We start from the raw sequence: 23,927 nt of genomic DNA, 5'->3' as shown, positions 1-23,927 counted from the left end.
AATATTCTAGTCCGGGAGACACCCAAACAAGAAAATTTTAAAAATTCACAATATGCTAACAACTACTAAGGAGAAAAAAATGCAGGTCAGGGGAATATGCAATGTTGTGTGTCTGAGGAGACAGCCTTGCAGGCTAAAGAAGAGACAAGTTCAAAGGCGCTGAAGCAGGAGGGGGAAAGTTAGATGGGCTAACAGGTAACAGCAAGGAATTAGCTTTGCCTTGGCAGTATCAGAATAACCTTCCTGGAAGCTAATTCTCCTGCTGAATGACTGAATTCAATTTTGTCCAAGAGCAGAGATCTGAAAAACTGAAATTATATATTGCTAGATCAGAGAGGGACAACACAGTCCCTGTTGCTTTTAAGGCAATCAGATAACTGTAGACTGTAAGGACTGTGCAGAATCCCTGAGCTGTGGTAACAAGGAAAACATAGCATTTTGATCACAGACTGTCAATTCTGGACCTTTCCTTTTGAATGACTGTGGGGCAGGAGTTGGGGAAAAGGTGCAGCTTACTAGGTAAACCATCATTTTCCTAGGAAATACATAAGATTTAATGACATTAAGAACTCTGTGGAGTCAGTGAACAGGACCCAAAATGGTGAAGAGAAGACTCTTTAAAGATTTATTTATGCATAGAACAACTGGGATGTAGGCCAGTGGTGCGGGGGGGGGGGGGTGAGAGCATTTAACACAGTGGGGAGCAGAACAGTTAGATCTATTGAAATACACTGCTGAGGGGAGCAGCAGGTGAGACAGGAGAGGTCTGCTGTGCCCTGTTGGTTAAGTTCCCTGGCTGGGGATTGAACTCAGACCGCAGCAGTGATAGGGCTGAGACTTAACCCCTACACCCTCAGGGAGGCCCTAAAGTAATTTCTTTCTTCCCCCAAATTACTGATGCAAGAATTGGTATGGGAGTTGGAAAGGGATCAAAAGGTGGATAAATTGTACTTTTGTTAATGGTTTTCCAAAGGAATACTAAAATCAGCAACATTTTTGCACAACGGCTCCGTATCACTAAATAGGAAAGGAAAATATAATTTACATTTTTATTTCACCATTTTTTTCATGTCCAAATAGCACAAACAGATTCTAAGGAAGAGTGGAAGCAGTACTAGGTAAAGTTGTGATGATCCTTCACTAGGAAAATTCAAAAATTAATTTCTTCACTAAAGCATTCAGCTCTTATATAGAGGAGGTCCCTACCTTTCCAGAAGTCCTAAAGCAGGGACATACCACCCACTGGCGCTCTGATACCAAAGTGTCCTGTGTCGACACTTAGTGCCCTTGAAGAACAGATTTCCTCCTTCCCCCAAAGCTGTGGCAAAACTACTTCAGTATGAGTTCCTTCTTATACTTCTATGAAGTTCCCACAGGAACTGGACAAGGACTCTCACACTCACAGACCTGTATCTTACCAAATTAGTGTTACTAACTTATAATGAAAACAACCATACTTAGTGTTATGGCTCATTTTACAGATATGAAAAATGAAGACTTAGTAAAGTTAAATAACTTCAAGTGCCGAGACACTATGTCTTTGACTCTACTGTTTCTTCTCAGATTCCCTGTGTCATTTGATGTAGACAACTAACCACTCCACGTGTGGGGCATGACAGGTTCTTCATGGCTTCTGTTTTCAGCTTAGGGGATTCCAGCTTCAACACCTGTCCTCCTCCCTATGCCCCACACCTACCTGTGCTCAGCATTTGTGACCATAGCCCCTCTCCCAACCTGGAGCTGGGATGGGATTCCTCCATCCTCCAGAATAGGCCCTAACCCTTCATCTCATCCCCAGGCCTTTAAATGATTGACACTCCAGAGGGAAATCATCACAGACGGAGAGCCACTGTGCCAACTGGGCCTTTGCCCGGGTGGAGGAACAGAGTGCAACTGTACACGGTGAGAACGTAGGTGTCCCTGTGACTTTGACACATCACATCCTAAGTGGGAGGTTTGAAACTTCGGTCAGCAGAGGGGCTGGATGAGAGCAGATGGTGGTGATCAGAGGTGCAGGGTCTAGCCCAAGTGCTAGCTGCAAACTTTGCTCTACATGACCTTTCAGGCTGCTCCCATCACCTTTCAGACAAACACCACCAATGACCAAAGTTTACCCCTGCCTGGCTTCACAGAGGAGTAAAATAAATAAAATTAGCAAGCTTCAGTTACAACTAGACCTCAACTCACAGACATCTGAGTACTCAAGGGACTGGATTATAAAATGCTCACATGGATGGCTGGGGGAAATTGCCAACATGAAGCAGCTGAACACCAGTTCTGGCATTGGGAGTATTAAGCAAGCCATGCGGCAAAGGCACATTCACTTCAGAACCCTGGTTGCACTGTTATTCTGCCTTTTTGGTCCCTTCTGTCATTATTCTTGGCATTGCAACTTCAGCTGACCTTTTTCTGATCCATCATCATCTCTGGCCTTCCAGGGACGGGCCACAGACATGTTCTTTTGGACCAAACCCCAGGAATAACTCAGATTTTGTACAGGGGCTCATATGCAAAATATTAAGTTATGGCAGAAATGTTTCTGCAAATATTTATTCTGCTTTGATACCGTAGTGGTTGTACTTTCACCCCAAGCTTTTCATTTGTGCCATAATTATGTAAAAATATACCATACCATTCAAGTTAGTTTAGGAAAATTAACAAAAAGAATTAAGACAGTTAGAATGGGTTGTCTTATCTGGGCCAAGTCCAGTGACGTACTAGCACACAGGGCACTGCACCTCTGAACACGACACTAGAAACACAAACTCTGAGTAAACCTGAAGTCTTCGAATAAACAGAAACTCTCGGAGGATTTTCAGGTGGTCAGCAGGTTAGGAAAGGGAACAATAGAAAAAGGTTACAAATGTGTCCTCAGAGAAGTTGAGCAACATAAGCCCCAGTGCTGCTGACTGAGGCTTTGTTTGCTCCATTTTCCAAATTTACCAGGAGACAACACCACACTGCCCATTAATTGCTTCAAAACCTCCCTCTACAAAGTAAAAATGGAGTAGAGAGTTGCCAGAGAAGGCTATTTTCACACATCTTTTCAGCAGTGTGCCTACTGAAAGCAGCTGGTGTTGGCCAGGCCTGAGGAAGTAATCCTCGGGGTCTCTGTCCCCTCCTGTCTGTCATTAGGCAGTTACAGCCACTGCTGTGACTTCCACTGAACAACACAGGAACTTGCTTGGTACCTTTGACACGCACGAGTTACTAGAAAGAAGTATTCCTTTATTTCTAAAGATGAAAATGTTTAATTATACAGAATATAGAAGTATTTCCAGAACTTCTGAAACAAATTCAAATATTATCTGATAGCTTTATTTGGACAAGCGATCAGCAGGGCTTTAAAAAAAAAAAAAAAAGCCATCCCCCTGTGGACATGCCCACATTCCCCTGTTTCTCAGAAAATCTAAAGAGTGCAGATGGAATTACATGGTGACTAGAATTTGAATGACATAGGTTTTAAGGGAGCGGTTTTCATAGTGGCTTTTGGAAATAACTTTCAACTCCTTAATGGAAAAAAAGGTGAAATGATTCATCCCTAGAGTTTCTCTATGACTCAGAAGTGCTATGTAGGGGGGAAGGGTACTCACGGACAAGTTAATTGATGGGAAAGGTATAAAGAACCCTTCTAATTCTTTGACAATGGACTCATTACACCAAGTCCACACCCTGTGGTGAAGAAACCCTGTCTGTGAGTTAGTAAATTTGCATCAGCTGGGTTTTTATTTGCTTATTTCTCTGGAAAAAAAAATGAGCCTACAGAGTCAACATACTGTATATTTATACTCACTGATGTGAAATAAGGTGATAATGTGTTTCCTAAATGTGTCAAAACCCTCACCACATTTAAAATGGCCCAGGCCCACGATCAGAGGCAGGCTGCAAGGTGGGGTTCTGGGTGACCTGAAACAGGAGAGCATGCACCCCCTTAACTCTGGCTCATCTGGCAGGACCTGCTGTGGGTGTCTGGTGACCTTCCCATTGCCCTGGCTTTCCTATTACCACACCTTATGGCTGAAAAGAAGGGTATAGATCACCTGGCTAAGGCACAGGAGATGAAGGACAAAGGGACTTTTTGAAATTTGCCTCATTTTGTTTGACAATTTGAGGGAAATGCAAGTTAAGAAATGAAAACATACCTGGACAAATTTTACCTTTACATCCCCACTCTACCTGCCCAATACAACAGCAGTGATGGCAGCATGTATTAAAGTCAATATTTAAATATCCCCATCTGGGTTGCTAAGAATAGGATGACCCAACTGTAGAAGCCAATGCGGGAAAAAAAAAAAAAAAAAAAAACAATTTCAAATCTGAGAAACTGTTAAGAGGAATTTTAACATTGATTTTTGAGAATTAGTAATAAGATGCAATTTTTGGTGACAACACTGCCATTAATTATTATTTCTTACTTAAACTAACAGCATTTCAACATACTTAATGTTAAATATCTTGTAGGGAGTTACCTAAATGGCAGACATTTTACTGGAATTATGTTTCCATTCACAAGGAAACCTAGGTACTTCTATTTAAAACTCTAAGATTTTAATTAAAATAGTTTCAATAAAGGTAAGATACAGTGGTTTCAACTTGATTCTGTTTAGGTCAACATTCATACATTTAGAGAAAGCACCTAAAAATGGTATATTATAGCAAAAAGATAAATTGAAGTGCTTATGCTGTATACTGGTGCAGGTTTAGAGTTTGGTGAATATTTAAGGTAATTAAATACAATTTTCTAGGGCTCTCAATCTTAGTAGTTGTAATTAAAGATATGATAAAACATGTTTTTCAAAATTTTAGTATTTTCTCTTAATATTAATTTCAAAATTGTTAAAAATAAGATAGGGCATATTATAGCATATCATTCAAAGAATTCCCAAATAATAATAGGAATTTTTTTTTAGGGTGTAGTACTACTATGTTAATATATTCATTTCATTTTGTTTAGAGCTCCTTCTTCACCATGAATATGTACCTTTCTTTACCACAGGATTATGTTACATAAACTAACTTATACTCTCTAAGTCCTGAAACCATAAACTATATTGAAGAAAACATAGGCAAAACACTCCATGACATACATCTCAGAAACATTTTTGAAGATTCATACCCCGAAGCAAAGAAAATGAAGGAAAAGAAAACAGCTGGGACTATCCCAAACTAAAAAGCTCCTGGGCAGCAAAAGAGGCAATAATCAAAACAAAGAGATACCCTACAGAGTGGGAGAAAATATTTGTACTCTGTACAATTGATAAGGGACTTATATCAAAGATCTACAAAGAGCTTACACAACTCAACAAAAACAAAGTAAGCAACCCAGTTAAAAAATGGTCAAAAGAGCTAAAAAGACACTTCTCCAAAGGGGAAATGCTGATGGCCAGCAGACATATGAAAATTTTTTCAACATTCCTCATAATCAGGGAAATGCAAATCAAAACGACAATGAGACCCACCTCACACCAGTAAGGGTGGCACACATTAAAAAAAAAAAAAACACAGAAAACAAAAACTAACAACAAATGTTGGCATGGATGTGGAGAAAAAGGAACACTGTGACGTGCTGGATGGAATGCAAACTGGTCCAACCACTATGGAAAGCTGTGTGGAGTACCCTCAAATTATTAAAAATGGAGCTACAATATGATCTAGCAAATTCGCTTCTCGGAATCTACACCAAGGACACAAAAACATCAATTCAAAAGGAAACCTGCACCCCTATGTCTATTACAGCACTATTTATAATAACTAAGATATGGAAACAACCTGTGTGCCCCAAGACAGATGAATGGATAAAGGGGAAGTGGGACACTAGTCAGCAATCAGAAAAGATAAACTCATGTCATTAAACTCATGGTTGGAGCTGGAAGGGATTAGGCTCAGTGAAATGAGTCAGAAGGAAGAAGAAAAATATCAGATATATCACTTATAGGAGGAATATAGGGAAACCAAACAAAGGGACAAAAAAAAAAAAGACAAAACTTCTAGTCAACTATAGATGTAAGGCTTAAAGCAGGTAAGGGGAGAGGAAAAGGAATCAAAATGGGTGGGAAGAATATAAGGGACCATGGTGATGGTTCATAGGTGATGTAATGGTAGGATATTTATGGGGGCTACACCTGAGGGGAGAAATCAAATACTGTACAAAAATGAACAGCAATGTAAAAAAAAAAAAATCAATAAAAAGAAAAAAATTTACTTACACTATCAAGTTTAAGGTGAAGAAAACAGTCTTACTAATCAGTCAGAAGAAACTGAAAATCAGCTCTTAAAATGAATAGACTTATTTAAAATTGTTCAACACTATCTTTAAAAGGCAAATAAATGAATCCAATCAACAATTAGGACATATACCTTTGGCCTAATGATCATCAACACACACTTTTCTTTCCTTCTTAAAAAATATACAGTAAATATCTGATGCTGTAAGATCCATCTTTTATAATTATCAGCAGTATCGTAAGGCATTTCAGTGCATTCTATATCCCTTCCATATGATAGACAGTAAAGGCTTATGTCCAAAAACATAATTTCATTTATGGTTCAGTTAATACAAGAAGATCTGGCATTTTACAAATTTTGTGGGAACCAGTGAAAATCAATAGCTTCAAATACAAAATGGGGCTGTGCATTGGTGTTTGAGAATGTCAAATTGTATTATACAAGCTATCATAAAATATCTCACATATTTTAATGATATCATGTAATAGAAAGTATTATGATAAAAGATTAAAGGGTGATTCTTACTGCACAAAATAATCCAGTACCTAAAAAAAAAAAAAAACTAATATAAATCTCATTCTTTGACTGTTGAGTCAGAACTACTCTTTTAAGTCTTTGATTTATTGCTAAATGTTTCTCAATTTTCAGTGGGTTTGCTCATCATTTTGCAAACATAATTTGTCAGTGGCAACAGTGTTATCTGCCACTGTTGTTGCCTTGATTTTACTATATCTATTTTTCTTGCTGAGAGCACCTACTAAAGATTTTTTTCATAGTGACACCAACTCTAGTCTTGCTGTGAATGATCACATTCTCATAAAAATCATTCTTCTTACTTCAAACTTGCTGCCAGAGTATGAAAAAATGTCCGAACCAGGAATTTTTTATCTTTTTCTATATATACTTCTTTTTAAGATTTATTTTTATTTATGCATACAAGAGCTGGGGTATAGGCCAGAGGTGTGGGGAGGTGGGAGGTGACAGGGTGAGAGGATTCACCAGAGACAGAGTGGGGAGCAGAACAGTAAGATCTACTGAAATACCCCGCAGCAGGCGAGACAGGAGAGGTCTGCTGCGCCATGTGGGTCAGCTCCCTGGTTGGGGACTAAACTCATGTTGCGGTGGCTGGCCGTAGCTTGATAGTGCTGAGACTTAACCCTTTGCACCACCAGGCGGGCCCTATAATCATTTTCTTCTAACCCTCATTCCCATTTGAAAAAAATGAATCATGAATTAATTTGTTCCCAAAGCATTAAATTAGAAGTTTTATACTGGGTATTACTATTCTGACCATATATAATGTTATGAACTACAGAATACAATATTAAATAGGAAATATTTTAAGAGATTTTTTTTTCCTGGAACAGTTTTTCACCCTAAAATTAAATCTTTGCAGGAAATACAAGTTCCTAGTTTATCACCACTTACATCTACTGATTTACTTTTAACTGCAAATCAAATGCTAATACAAAACTTAAAGAAATATTTTAATATTATTGGTGTCTTTTTTTTAATGATTTATTTATTTATTTATACAAGCATTGGGTACAGTCAGAAGCGTGGGAGGGTGAGAGAATTCACCAGAGCCAGATGGGGGAGCAGAATAGGCAGACTGATCAAGTACACTGCTGAGGGGAGCAATGGGCGGGGCAACAGAGGTCTGCGCGCCATGTGGGACCCTCACTGGGGGCCAGGGTTCGAACCGGCACTGTAGAGGCTGCGGGCAGCTTCGCAGCCCAGCGCTGAACCGCTGCGCCACCAGGGAGGCCCTATTATTGGTGTCTTAAGTGTCTTTTTTTGTGCCGAGGTGGGGAGTAAAATTTGAAAGCTTAAGAGAGACCAATTTATAAACTGTTGATTTTATAATAGTAAGAAATAATTTTGTATAAAAGAAGGTATAGCTCAGAATGCAATTCTTAGTTAATACATCAATAAAAAATTCTCCAAGCCAATTTCCTCTTCCATATAATTATTAGTGAGTTTGAGGAGAAAAAAATGTAGAACCAGATATAGGTACTGAAAAAAAAAAGTTCCCCTTGAGCTGCAGGAAGGTTCCATCATTACCCACACTCACTCTCTGGCCTTTATGTGGGATTTAGGACCTCTGAGGGGGCACTTTCTTACTCAAAAGGTTCTCTTTTCTTTTCCAAGTACAGTGAGCCTGAAATTCCATTTCCTGATACCATCCCGTTGAATCTTCTTTTATGACAAAGAATTCAGGAAAAGGCAAATTATTAAAACTCTATTATTTCAGTGTAAACTGTCCTATCTGTAGTTCTGGTGGCTCCCAAATCATTGGATGTAATAGGGAAGAGGGAGGAGTGAGTGCATGAAAAGAGAGCTAAGGAATAATTTTGCCATATTCCTATTCCCTAAATCCCTCTTTCCCATGTTTTAAAGTGACGAATCATGTTTTCTTATATATTGTACAAGAAAATACTATATTATCTTATATACAATATTATTCCACTATACTATTAGCAACATTAATATTATATATGCTATCTATTAACTATGGCAATATCCCTAGAAAATTATAGGACACTCATTCTATATCCTTTCATTCATTTTTACAGGCATTCAAATGACAATGGATTGCTTTTTATATATCAGGTATCAGGCACACACAAATAAATGAGATGCAGATATTGCATTAACACTTTATAAACATGGGCATGGAAAGGTGCTAGAGGGAGAGAGGTCAGGTGAGAGTCACTATTGTTTTCTCTCAGAGAAGGAAGTAGAACTCTTACGAAGTTATGGGGACAGAAAATGGAATTCACCAGGTGTCAGTCTTTTTCATTTCAACTTTCACCTTCGGATACATTTTTCTCAAAGTAGGTTTTGCTCTACCAGAAAATATAATTTCTAACATGAAGTATCAGCTTCTTAGGGGTAGGTAATGTATTGGGTTGTGGGAAAAGCCATGACACATATTGAAAAACACAAAAAAGTGACACGATTTTTCCAACAACCCAATATTTCACTTCTGTTTCTCTCTGTCTCTGCTTTTTAACCAGAAAAATGTCCAATAGATACTTTAGGAAAATTAAATTGGAAACACTTCGTATATATCCCAATACAATCAAGCTCTCAAGGGTCTCTATAATGGACTTAACCTTGCTTATTCAACATCATGTCTGTCTATCCCTCCCATTCCATTAAGAATCACATGCTTCTGCAAGACTAGTTTCAGTCAGCCTGGCCTCCTCTCACCTCCTTCACCAGACAACTGTTGTGTCTAGTGCTTGCTAGAACACCTTGTCGCTCTCTTCTTCCCTGTGAGTGCAATGTTCTCCTATTAATCCTGTACTGGTTTCTTTTAAAATCCCTGATGCATGCCCTGTATACCAGTAACAGTTGTAACAATTATTGAGAGCCTACTATGTATCATGTCCAAAGCATTACATGCTATTTCCAATTTTCATTAAGGTTTTGGCTAATTATGAGGAGTGACTTCTGCTTATGGCCATTTGAACTGGCATGTGATGGTAAGTAGAATGAACTATTCATGTTTGCCATGGAGAATTTAAATAATTTAAGCAACTAAAAATGCTCATATTTCAAAGGTACATGGGCCATGTTATAGGATGAAAGTTACCCTTTACCCATTCGTGTGCTGAAGTCATAAACCTAGGCATCTCAAAATGGGACTGTATTTGGAGAAAGCTTCTATAAAGTACTAATTTAAAACGTGGCCCTAAGGGTGTGCCCTAGTTGAATCTGCCTGGTGTCCCATAAGAGGACATAAACACCAGGGATGCCAGTGCATGGAGACCTTGCGAGGACACAGCAAGAGAGCAGCCATCTATGAAAGGAGTCAAGCCAAAGACACAGACCTCAGATGACACTAAACCTTGCCTGTCGATTCCAGCCTCCAACACTGTGAAAAAAGAAATTTCTGTTTTTTTAAGCCAAAAAAGCCAAGTAAATGTTATAATTACTACCTGGAAAAAGGAATATTCTAATTTCACACCTCTACATATTCTTATTACATACATGCTAAATACTATTGTCCAACTGTTAATTTTGCTAGCTACTTATTTTTTTGCCTAGAAACACCTTACCTCCAAGTCCAGCAGAATCACATTAATGTGTGTTCACAACATACAATTCCCACCTAGTGAAAAGGATGTCTTGGACAGAAGAGGTCCCTCTAACTTTCTGACCAAATGCCAGTATCAGAAGATAATTCTTAAGTCAATTATTTTTCAAAGAGGCAAATTTCCAAAATAACATTAATCAAAAGCAGCCTCTTCTTTCCCCCGTACCAGCCCTCCACCTGCCTGGCCAAAGAGAGGCACACAATTAGCAACAAAGAGGAATCCAAGATTTAAAAAGCTTTCCTCAGAACTGCTATTAGCACGAGAACTGAACCCAGCTAAAGGATAGAGGCTCTATTGTAACTGCACCGAAATGGGAGAAGTCTCCAGGGGCTGCAACTTAAACACATTTGGGGGAAGTTGAAGTTACAGGCCCTCTCTTGCACTAGTCAATCTAAAAAAGAAAAAAAAAAAAAGAATTCCTTTCTCTAGTTAGCAAATTTCGACTGAACATAAATGAGTGAAATCTGGCTTTGCAAAGTGGGAACTTTCTCCCAGATTGAAGATCAGCAAGCACCTGTCAAAATCAAGGATCTAAACGAAAAGTCTGTCCTACGTGACGCCAACAGGTCAATTTTACAGGATTTTAAATAAACTGACAGCCATCCAGCCAACTCTGTGAAAGCTGCAGTGCCCTGTCTATTCAACAAGGAGTTACTTCTGTTTATTGAGACCCACCCTGCCACCACCATTGCACTGGGTCTCCAGAGTCTGTTACCTCCTGACTGCATCGCACCCTCTGCTGTTTCTGAAGTCCAGAGGGTTGACCTTGCGAAGATCATACATTAATCAAAAGCAAGGACTGAAGTTAGGTAGTTCTGCCTGATGTGTTCTCTCGTTCTTCAGATTATACCACCTCCCAGCTGTTTCAGCCACAGTACTAAGCCCCTTGGCAAAACTAGGAAGTGAGTTTCACGGGCAGGTTCATAATCATTTTGCTGGACTGACCATGTTTGTTTTACATGAGAGGCACACAATTAGCAACAAAGAGGAATCCAAGATTTAAAAAGCTTTTCTTTCTTTACTTTTCTGAATCAGGAATCTTCAGTATATATTCAAATTCTCTGTTTACAAATGAATGTTTTACACTGGGACTCCTGCCCCGAAATAACTTTTCTTTTTCATTCAATGTCTGCTCTCTAAGAAATCTCAACCAATTTCATGGGTGAGGACTTCAAGTTCAATTCTCTCTTCTGTGCCTCAGACCTTCAGGTTCAGTTGCTTGCTGGAGTCCACCTGATGTTCACCTCAGAACTGAATTCAGCATCTTACCTCCAGGGCTGGCTAATTTTCTTGGGTTTTCCATCCCCACTTTATTGCTCAAGTTAGAATCTAGGATTCTTGCTTCCCTCTCCTTTACATGGAATACAATACCCAATCCTATTCAGGCAACCATCTTAATAGCCTTCATTCTGTTCCCTTAAACAGACCCTGGCGATTTCCCTCTAGATTAATGATACCTCTAATTCACAATACAATTCATCTCCATAATAATGCTAAACATTCTATACTGATTACCCTTGGCACTCAATATGAAATCCAACTTCCTTAGCAGAGTCTAGAGTCTTTCCTGATCTAAGTAATGTCTCCTCTCATCCTCTCATCTCGCAGTTGCCCTGCATGTGTTCTGTGCTTTAGACTTACTCAAACTCGAGTCCTAACTGTCATGCTCTCACCTACTAAAGGTTACCCCTGGGGGAGTCATTCTCTGACATTATCAGCCTTGCCAACACTCCCAGTCTGAGTTAATCACCCGGGACTCTCCTGATGTCCTTACACAGCTCCCTCATCATGTGTTCCATACTATGATGTGATTGTTCTCTGCATTTTTGTTTCCACCTAGCATCTGGGCTCCTTGAGGACAATGGGTATATTTCAGCTCTTTGAAGTGTCTTCAACGTAGTATTCAGAACGGAGCAAGCATGATTATTTTCACAACACAGTAGCTTTTCTTCTCTGTAATGCAGAAGCTGCTAATGTTTCTGTCTATTCAGCAACAGGAATTCATAAGTATATGTCTGTCTGTCTTCTGCCTGCCTATCCATTTACCTACCCACTACTTGTCTAACTTTTTTTCAAAACAAATGTTAGGTTGCTTGAGCAACTACTGTTTGCAAGACATAGTGAGAAACAAAGTTTTCAAGGGGTACATTAAAGACACCATTCAGTTACTGGGCTCTGCTCTATGACACTGCGTGAGAGCCCTAAAGTTGTATCACTTCTTTAGGTTCCTGCAGCCAGGCTATGTGATAGACCTAGAAAGATTCTGTGCAGTGACACCTTTAACCTTAGCTTTACCATTACCTAACCAAGTATCACCCTGAGCAAAATCACTTCATTTTCACACATTTGTAAACTGGAGATAAGAAGACTGAGTTCACAGCGTTGATGGAGAATCAAGGTATTGTTTACTAATATAAGAAGAATTTCCTTAGGGGTTGCTGTTCTCCTGCCTCTTACTTCACCAAGGGAGGACACTGCAGCCTGAGCCATCCTGCTGCTGTGGGGCTGCATCATGGTGGTGGGGGGATGCTCTGACCCCCCCCCCAAAGTGTCTTCGCACATGGCAGGCAAAGTTCTGCTCCATGCTGCAGATGCCAGCAGCAAGTCTCACAAGCCATCCTTCAAAACATGAGGCCAGACTTGGACAAGGAAAGGGAAACTTATCAGTACAACCGGAGGAACACGTGTCTGTTTGACATGAAGCCAGAGTCCTCATTTCCTCTGAAGGGCGGCAGTACAGCGTGATAGAAGCCAGATACAGTAGCTATTTAACTGCCAATGCAAAACTCCCCTCCTGGAACTGGGGTGGGAGGAAAGAACAAGAGCAAGTGATGTGCCTGAAAACAGCTGCATTTACAAACTACATACTGGCAGGATTTTTGTTGTTGTTGTTTCTGTGTAACTTCTGTTGGAATTCTACATGAGAATTCTGTCAGCAAATCACTTATTACCTCATTCCCTTCATTCCCTGACCCCTCCCTCTTCTTCCTCCACAGCCCTACAATCTATGCGTAGTCCCAGAAGATTGTCCTTAAACGACAATAGCATCAAGTTAGACTGCCTTAGACCTCCCTGTGTGTCAGTGCTAGTTTGGTGCACTGAACAGCTGCTGATGTATTTAATCCTCACCCCTAGACATTTGAGGTGGGTACTATCATTACCCAATTTTATAGACAGGAAATTGAGGCGCAGAGGAGATACTTGTGAATGAGTGAATTCATGAGTTTATTCTCTGGTACCTCTAGAACTGTAAGATAACAAATTATGCAAATCTAGGACTTTGTGTTTAGTAGTTTTTAAGAGTGTGCTAATCATTTATAAAAGCAGTCATGCTCATTGTAGATTATTGAAAAGTTTAGAAAAAGATAAATATATGAGCATCTTCTATATACCAAACCCTCTGTTAAGAGCACAAGGATTTAAGTAGTTATGTCATGGTCCCAGCCCTTAAGGGATTGCTTAGTGGGGGATAGAGTAGACAGAAAAATCATAATATAACATGGTAAGTATTTCTGTAGTGAGAACAGCCTCCTCCTCCCATTACTGAACCCCAATGTCTGTCTGGTGCCTGTAGATTCTGCTTCCTTCTGATCTACACCAACATTGCATCTTATGTTTGGCGTCCCATCTTCTCTTGCCATCCAAGGACTCCACAAGTCATTCTTAATAACATCCAAAGATACCTAACTAAATAGCTTCTATTTAAAAACTCAATAACCACCTTTTGATCCTTGTATTCCCTGCATCAAACCTCATCCACTTTTCAATCCATGCCAAGTGAATTTAGGTCTTCTAATTCCTTATAGTGGTGCTTATCAGTTGCTGACAACCAACATTCTAAAAAATCCAACAGTCACTTCTCCATCCTCATCTCACTCAACTTTAGTAGCTTTGACAAAGTAGTACACTATTCCCTTTTCCTGGAAATACTAGTCTCTCAGTGTACCTTGTACTTCTCCACCTACTTTACTGTTTATTCCTTACCATTCTCAAAAATTCTTTCCTAGTTCTATTTCTTTTTTTTTTTAAAGATTTATTTATTTATACAAGCACTGGGTACAGTCAGAAGTGCGGGAGGGTGAGAGAATTCACCAGAGCCAGAGCGGAGAGCAGAACAGGCAGACTCAAGAAGTACACTGCTAAGGGGAGCAGCGGGCGGCAGGAGAGGTCTGCGCGCCAAGTGGGACCCTTGCCCGGAGGCCGGGGATTGAACCAGTGCTGCAGAGGCTGCGGGCAGCCTCGCAACCCAGCGCTCAACCGCTGCACCACCGGGGAGGCCCCTCATTCTATTTCTAATTGTTATAGGGTCTAATGCTTGATCTTAGGCCCTTTTCTCAGTTAATACTCTTTCCCATATGTGATGCTATAAACATGATTTTAAGACTCCCAAAACTGTATCTTTAAATTTGCCTGTCTCCTTTGAGATCCAAACGTATATGCCCACCACTTGTACTTACTCTCTTGAGTGGAATGCTTAATTGCTATTTCAAATTCAATATGCTTCAGTCCAACTCCTCCCCTCACTTCACCAGCCCAAACCCATTCCTCATGTTAGATAACATGACCACCTATCCATTTGCTCAGGTCAAAACTTAATGGCCATCTTTCATTCCATTTTCCTTATCCTCCCAAAATTCTTCCATCAGCAGACCTAGCCAGTGCTTCCACCAAACTATACTGTAAATCCTGCAACTCCTCGCCATGTCCTGAACTGCTACAGCTTCAGCCCAAAGCTCCCTGATTGGCTGTAACACTGTCCTAATTGGCTTAATTCATTCTCCCCTTGTCACATTCTACATGATAACTGGACCAATATTTTAAACGTGTGCAAGTGCCCATGCTTAAAATTCTCCATTGGGTTCCAATGCAATGAGAAAAAAATATATATATAACTACTACAGTCTACAAAGCCTTAAATGATCTGGACCCTGTTACTCTCTGGCCGAATCACTCTGTCCCAGTCTCATTAAACTTGTTTGTTTCTTGAAGGCATGAAATTCATTCCTACCCTCAGGGCCTTTGCACTTGCCTTTCCCCTTCCAGAATGCTTTCCTGCCATTGTAGCTACTTCACTCCCAATTACCTGGTTTCTTCGCAAATGTCTTTTCAAGACACCTCTTCCTGATCATCTCAACTAAAGATGCTCCAGTCTAATTCCCCTTTATTTCACCACTGTCTGATTTTCTTCATAGCACTTATCTCTACCTGAAATTATTTTTATTCCTTTCCAGAGTGCTAACTCCATAAAGTAAGAACCTTGACTCAATCATTGCTGTACCCTCAGTATATAGACGTGTGTTTGGCACTTAGGAGTTGATAATGAAGGAAATTACAAATGGTCTATAATTTTCTTTACAGTGTGTTTTCCTTTCTGGTTTCAGTATTAAGGTAATGTCGGCATCTTCAAATGTATTAGGAAGCACTACTTTTTCTTGGGTTTTTAGAAATAATTTGAGCAGGATGGGCAAAAGTTCTTTAAAGGTTTGACAGAATTTATTTGTAAAGCCATCTGGTCTTGTTTGGGGGAGGATGTCTATTGCTGTTTCAATTTCCCTGCTCATGATCAGTTCATTCAACTCTTCTATTTCTTCCTGGTTTACTCTTGGTAAACTATATTGATCTAGAAATTTGTCCATTTCTTTAATGTAATTTATTGGCATACACTTGTTCACAGGAATCTCTTAAGAGCCTTTGTATTTCTGTGCCGTCTGTGATTATGTCTCCTCTTTCATTTCTGACTGTTTATTAATGTTTTTTCTCCTTTTGTTAGCTGGGTTAGAAATTTATCTATTTTGTTTATCTTCTCAAAAAACCATCTCTTAATTTCATAGCTCCTTTGTATAGTCCTTTTGATCTCTATTTTGTTTATCTTTGTTTTCATATTTGTTATTTCTTTCCTTCTACTAACTTTGGGTCTTGTTCTTATTTTTCATGTTGCCCTAGGTAGAGTATTAAATTATTTGGGATTTTTCATGCTTCTGTATTACAATTATCTTCTTTCTTAAGATCACTTTTGCTGCATCCCCAAATTTCTGATGGTTTGTATCCTTATTTCCATTGGTCTTAAGGTACTTTTTGATTTCTGTTTTTATTTCCTCTTTTATCTAGTAGCTATTAATAGTTTTGAAAAATATATTTTCCTCCAGCTTTTTGGTAATGTACCGTAGTTGTTTTCTGAATTACATTTTTTTTTAAATTGAGGTAATATTGGTTTCCATTGTATGTGATTTAGGAGCATAAGGTCATACCTCTTCAGATGTATGTTCCTACACCACTTACATTACCAAAGTACTCATATCTTCCATAGTTTAATAGGCTCTGTTTCCAATTTATTTCGTATTCTTGCCACTCTCCCTCACCCCCTTGCCAATTCTGCAGTCAGACTTCTAGGATCTTTATGCCATAGTTTTAGGAAAAAGGAACAAAAATATTTTTAGAAAAGAAATAGGTTCACAGCAAAAATGAGCAGAAAGTGCAGAGATTTCCCACTTACCCTTGCCCCACATATACCCGTGTGACCTGAGACAAGTTTTGCTTTTACCACCATAAGCTTTGCTTGGCTCCACAATAAAATGGAGATAATGGTGCTTTTACCATAGAAACTTCAGAATTTTAAATGGAATAATGAATGCAAAGAACTTAGCACAAATGTTCAGTGAATACTTAATACTATTATATCATACATCTATCTGCAATGCTCTTTCCTTAGAATAGAAGCTAGGGCCTCCCTGGTGGTGCAGAGGTTGAGCACTGGGTTGCGAAGCTGCCTGCAGCCTCTGCAGTGCCGGTTCGATCCCCGGCTGCTCCCTGGCCACCAGAGGAGGGTCCCACATGGCGCGACAGACCTCTCCTGCCGCCCGCTGCTCTCCTCAGCAGTGTTCTTCGGTCCTTCTGCCTGCTCTGCTCCCCGCTCTGGCTCTGGTGAATTCTCTCACCCTCCCGCGCTTCTGACTGTACCCTGTGCTTGTATAAATAAATAAATCTTAAAAAAAAAAAAGCCTTAAAAAAAAAAAGAATAGAAGCTAAAAGTGGAAATACTGAGTAAAAGGATTAGCACATCAAGGTTATGAACACTATTATCAAAATTTTCTGTGAAGTTTTTTTCAGTTTTTATAGCCTAATAAGCAGTGTACACCATTGTTCAGTTTACTACATTGTAGACCATATTACTTATGTTAAATCTTTGCCAGTTAATGGACAAAAGGTTAAATACTGAATCTTTGACTTGATATTTCTGACTACTAAAAATGAAATGCAGTATTTTCCTATCATTCTATATGGTGACAATATGAATGCTTCTGTCTTGTAAATTTTCTGTTTATTTCTGCTTATTTTTTATTTTTTCTTAATGAGTTGCAGTAATATTAATTAATTTTCATTGGTTAAAATAGCTTTTTCTTTTTTTTTTAAGAAGTGGGGTACAGGCCAGAGTTGGGGGTGGGGCTGTGAGATGATTCACCAGAGAGAGCAGGGAACAGAACAGGCAGGTGTACCAAAACACACCACTGAGGGAAGCAGCGGGCGAGACAGGAGAGGTGTGCCGCGCCATGTGGGTTGCTCCCAGGCTGGCTGGGGATCGAATTCGCATTGCAAAGGCCACGGATAGCCTCATAGCGCAGCGCTCAACCCCCTGCGCCACCAGGGAGGCACCCAAAATAGCTTCTTCTTTTAATATTAACTATGCCTTTCAAAAATAGTATTTGTTTTTCTTTCCCAATTACAAAACTAATGATAGAGGATTTGTAATACACAGAAAGCTACAAATAAGACAATATTCTTTCACACTTCTTGAATACTATTATAAATTCTAAGATTCTTCCAGTAAATTCTCTTCAGTTCTCTATGTACATAAAATATTTTGTAACAGGACCTCCCCGGTGGTGCAGCGGTTGAGCGCTGGATTGCGAAGCTGCCCGCAGCCTCTGCGGCGCCAGTTCTATCCCCGGCTGCTCCCCAGCCACAGGAGGAGGGTCCCACATGGCACGCAGACCTCTCCTGCCGCCCGCTGCTCCCCTCAGCAGTGTACGTCGGTCCTTCTGCCTGCTCTGCTCTGCTCCCCGCTCTGGCTCTGGTGAGTTCTCTCACCCTCCCGCGCTTCTGAGTGTACCCAGTGCTTGTATAAATAAATAAATAATAAATGAAATAGATCTTTAAAAATATATATATATATTTTGTAACAATCAACAATTTTAATCTCTTTGCCTTATCACAAACTTCTGACCAATGTTGAATAATAGTGCTGAAAGGGCATTCTTATTTTGATTCCATTTGTAATTACAATTTCTCTTTTATGTTACTGTTAAGTACAATGTAGGCTATTGGTATGTGGTGAATTTTTATGTTAAATAGTTATATCTTTTGGCCAACTGACTTTATATAAACATTTGCCCTCGAGACTGTAGATTTTGATGTTACTTTTGTTAACTAAGATAATGGACAAATCTAAGCAACTTACATAAAATGCCGGAAGGCAGAATCAACTCTACTGTCATCCATGGGTAAAGAGACAGAGATTGCTATTGTATTATGAGATAATTCAGTTTAACAAATACTCATTTAATGGTCCACATGTATAAGGCAACATTCTGAGTGTTATGGATGATGTTACTAGGATTTAAAAATTTGTGATCCTTTATGTCTGCTAAATTTATCAGGGGGAAATAAGTATATGAAAATCTACATATGAAACTGGAATTGACAAATGGTATGTGCCATTTGTGTGTATGTAAATAATCCATATATGTATATATGGGTTCATTTATGTTTAGAATGCAATACTGACAAACCAACACATTTTCATATAGCTAATCTACCTTATAGAAGGAACTGAGAAGAGAAAACAGCTCAAGTTCTTCCTGAAGTGTTTCCTTTGCCAGTACCCATGGAACCCTTTGTCTGGTAGCAGAGAACCAGAAAATCCATGCAAAGCCAGTCGCTGGGTATCAGAATAAAGTGCTGCCTATGTAAATTATAATTATTCAAATCAAAAAATCAACTACTGAACTAGATTAAAATTTTTACACTTCTGAAAGCATAAACATTAGGTAACTAAAGAACACTTTGTTTGAAATTGAAGCTACTTAGCATTGGCATGACTGTTACTTTGAAGAAATACTTTAGCTAAAATTTGAGTAAGATACATTAAAATAATTAACAGATATTAGCCACATGTTACAGTAATAAAATATCTCAAATGTTAAAGTCTGAATTAAACCAAGGGACAAACGAATTTTTTTGCTTTATAAGCAAAATCATTACAGTTTCTTTTCTTGGCTCATCAAGCCCAGGTTCTAGAGAGACCAGAGTCTGTCCCAGACGTTTGCTTAATAGAACAAATGAAAGCAAGGGACTATAGAGCGGTGCTTTAAAATCATAACTGGGGCCTCCCTAGAGGCTCAGGGGTTAAGTCTCAGCGTTATCACCACTATGCCCTGAGTTCGATCCCTGGCCAGGGAGCTAACCCACATACAGTGCACCAGACCTCCCCTGTCTCACCTGCTGCTCCCCTCAGCAGTGTATTTCAGTAGATCTGCCTGTTCTGTTCACCACTCTGTCTCTGGGTGAATCCTCTCATTCCTTGCATCTCTGGCCTATAGTCTACTTCTTCTATGCTAAATAAATAAAATCTAATATTTAAATAAATAATAAAAAATAAAATCAGATCTGGGATAGAAGCCTATATAACAAAAGCCCAAGAAAAGGTTGGAACATTTCATGTTATGAATCTTGACACCAAAGAATACTCTGGTATGTCCCAATAAACACATCCGGAGGGCGAAGGAGAGAGTTCCAATACAGCTCACACTTAACTGGGTTAGTGCGTTGTGTACAACACTTTCACATGTCTGTGTCTCATAGGAAGTCAAGAGGAGAGTTCCTGCTACTTTCCAGTCCTGACCCCTGGGCAGGAGGAGGGACAGTCCCAGAGCAGAGACTCTTGAAAGTCACCATGTCAGTAACACTAATTAGGATAGTAGCCATAACACCAGTGAAAAGATAGAACTTAACATCAGATAGAAAGAAAAAAGTTCAACATAAGCTTATACCTTATTTTTAGTTATAGTTATATCCATCTTGGTGAAATGTTTTCCTTTAAGCTGTGGAAAAATCTAGCAGGAGAACTGACCAAAATCAAGTCAAACTGAAACATTATTATATACTGAAGGCCTTTCCTCATTTTGTTTGCAGACTGCTTTTCAATAAAAATTCAACAGAAAGAACTCTTTCTCTATTCAGTCATAAAAGGTCATACTTTACTAAAGAAGCTGAAAAAACTCCAGTTTCACAGTGTCATTCATAAAAAAATCACTTCCATATAAGCATCATCATATTGCACATGGAGACCTTTGGTAAAATGATATACAGGACGTTAGTCAGATTTAGAAGTGGGAAAGCCAAGGGTACACTATGGAACTAAAATCTCAACCCTTCTTTGGTGGGGGAAAATATTATTTCCTTTGATAATTATGTCTCCTGTCACTCATGTTCCCTAGCACGTCAAACAGTTTTAATGATATAAACTCCCAAATTTCTCCTTTTCATTATTTTCCTAGAGTATCAATGGGATTAAATTGTGATTGTTTTTATTAAAAATTGTCACTAAGGGGTCTCCCCGGTGGCGCAGTGGTTGAGTGCTGGGCTGCGAAGCTGCCTGCAGCCTCTGCAGTGCCAGTTCGATCTTGGCCAGCCGGCGAGGGTTCCACATGGCACAGCACATCTCTCCTGCCCTGCCCGCTGTTCCCCTCAGCAGTGTATTTCGTCCGTCTGCCTGTTCTGCTCCCCGCTCTGTCTCTGGTGAATCCTCTCACCCTCCCATGCTTCTGACTGTAGCCAGTGCTTGTACAAAGTAAATAAATAAATCTTTAAAAATAAAAAAAAATTCAAAAAATTGTCTCTAAGATGACAAATAGCCTATTAAACTAAATATGGTTAACATTTTTATTTTTATAAGTGCAATTAAAATATTTCTAAATTATTTTAAAGTCTTATCCTAAATTTCCTCAATCACATACTAATAGTCATTTTAAGCATATATTTTGATAATGCAAGTAATGTTACTGGAAGCCATAACACACTGCATTTCATTATTTAGATTCTCTTAGAAGCCTGTGAACCTACCTAATTTGTACAGAGGGGAAACTGGCAAAATTTAAGATTTTTAAAAGAAATGAAGTTAAATATCAACAGAGTTCAGAAATCCACTTCAAGTTAACCAACAGATTATAATCTTTTTGAAATTACTTTTACCATAAAGCTTAGAAAAATATGTCATTTAAATATATTAAAATATTCAGGTCCCTTACCACCACACATTGCTAATTGGAGTGTGAAATCAGGCATTACTACATCATTTCTGCCTGGTGAGATAATTTTGGTTTTCTTAAGAATTTTTTGCCAATATGTTTATTTTTGCCAGGAATTAATTTTGCTTTTTATTTTGAAAGAAAACTATTATTTGCAATGACCATTCCCAGGTTTGTTGAATTATAAAAACAAAGTGAAAGGGTGAGGTAAGTATAAGAATCAATTTTTAAAAAAATATTGTGAAATCCAGGGTAAGTAAACAATTTTCAAAGACAGAAAGTAAATGAATCTTTATACTTTTGCTGATACCTTTACATTATTCTTTAGTAAAATACTTAAATTTTGTAAGGCTACAATTTTAAGTAACTTTTGCTCTATTGCTTTTTGGTTGAATTATATCTTCATTCTCTTTTCTATGTTACTTCTAATAAGAAATAACCTCATGCCAAGAACAAAATCTGATATTTCAACTGGTATTATAAAATGCCAGTGGATAGAACTCTATAGTTATTCCTTTGCTTTTAAATTTGGGTTATGGAAAAACTACATCCTGTATATCCCAACCTAAAACTTTTCATCTCTATTCTTAATGTATTTATTTGAATACTATTTTAGGTACTTTTTATATATGGTGTAATGTAAGAACTGTTAGTAAACAAAAATCTGACTATAGTATATCAAAACTGAGTTTGAAAGATTTTTGTCTGTATTCTAACAAGTTATTACTTAGTCTAACTTCTCTTTTTCTACCACATAGTCTTGGCACAATATAGACAAGCTTTGGTTTTTTTAAGAAGGTAGAGCATAAAAACAATAGCAAATTACTCCTAATTTCTTCTTGATGGTTGCTATTAACACCTATCAGCAGCAATAAGAGTAACAAGGTTATACCCAGGAAAATATCAGCCTTGTCTGTATTATTAGAAAAGGGTAAAAATGTAGGGAAGAAATTTTAGCATAGTAAAAGATGGAATATTTTGTGCTGCTCTTATGAAGTGAATCACAACCATAAATCAGAAACAGCTTTTGAAAATAAGTGTGATTATTAAGCTTTTCTAAAGGCAATTCTGAACTTGTCACTCACTTGGAATATTTCTACCTTAAAAAATAGGAATGCCTTACATGTAATTTTCTCAAGGAAAGCAAACACTTAAAAAATGCAAAAAAATTATCCTAAGTGTAAAAATAAATATTTCACTAAGGAATGGGGAAAAAATGAAGCACATTTAAATAATTTTATTGCACTGGAAGTTGCCAATTCGTCTGTGAGTAGTTTCATTGCAGATGAAAAGAAATCAAAATACAGGACAGATGTTGAACAAACCGCATTTAAGTTCTGTCACACACTGGCATTTTTCAAATGATTTTGGCTCTTCTATTAAATAAGGTGCATTTTGCTTGATTTTGAAAAAGGAAACATCAGGAAATATTTAAAGGCCAATTGCTGCCAATTAACTTTGATCAGTAAAAGTTCTATTTGAATCTTTCAGATTCTTCTCCTGTCTGAAATAACATACATTTATAAAATCTAGCAAAACAACAACTTGATGATTAATGCCTGTTGGCAGGCCTACCACAAGCTTGCTTAACAGCAGGATTTAAATAAACAACTGTCTCTATTAAGAAGGGAGTGAAATGTAGTTATAGTCATTTTTTCCTCATAATGGAGATATTAAAAACAATATTCTTTATTCTTAAAGAATGCTGCTAAACAAGATTATCATGTTTGTCAGTGTCCACCGCACATTTAACTAGCCATCTTGTAGTCCAACCAAAATCATAACGAACAAGTAAAATCAGCAGCAGTGTGACAGAAATCCTGGCAACCAAAAGATCAGACAGATGTGACTGAAACATCATCCAACCAAATGGACCAGCTGATACTTTTACATTATTTGCAAGTAAAATAACCTAAAATTAACCTCCCTAAGACTACAATTCTAAATAACTTTTCCACTATTGTTTTTTATAGTTAGTTGAATCATACCTTTATTCAAGTAGCATCCCACTCAATAGGACAGGAGTCTTAACACAGCATTTGCAAATATGAATTCTGTTGGATTCTATAGGAAATCTCTACAGGAAACAGTGACTGTACAACAGCAAAATCTGTATCTTCTGATAATCTGATAATTAATAAAGCTTAATTTTTAAGATTCCTGAGAACAAATTTAACCCTTACAAAGGAAACCTAACTTTGAAACACAACAGTGAAAGTGAAGCAAAACAAATACCAGGAAGGCAAAACATGTGACTATATAATCAGCAATTACTTTATCTCCTTATTCAAAA

The 23,927-nt window shown here is 38.3% G+C and overlaps 1 protein-coding gene across 1 annotated transcript in view; it reads right to left on the bottom strand.

Annotated features, from left to right (window-relative positions):
- Positions 1-23,927, bottom strand: part of EYA1 (EYA transcriptional coactivator and phosphatase 1) — a 302,855-nt gene that overhangs the window by 16,338 nt on the left and 262,590 nt on the right. Inside the window, exon 14 of the mRNA XM_054691910.1 lies at positions 22,960-23,032. Coding sequence (XP_054547885.1) covers positions 22,960-23,032 — 73 coding nt within the window. The remainder of the gene's footprint in view (positions 1-22,959; positions 23,033-23,927) is intronic.

This window comes from Talpa occidentalis, unplaced genomic scaffold (assembly GCF_014898055.3).
Source record: "Talpa occidentalis isolate TD23 unplaced genomic scaffold, MPIMG_talOcc4v2.1, whole genome shotgun sequence".
NCBI lineage: Eukaryota > Metazoa > Chordata > Mammalia > Eulipotyphla > Talpidae > Talpa > Talpa occidentalis.
This window is presented reverse-complemented; position numbering and strand designations above follow the sequence as displayed.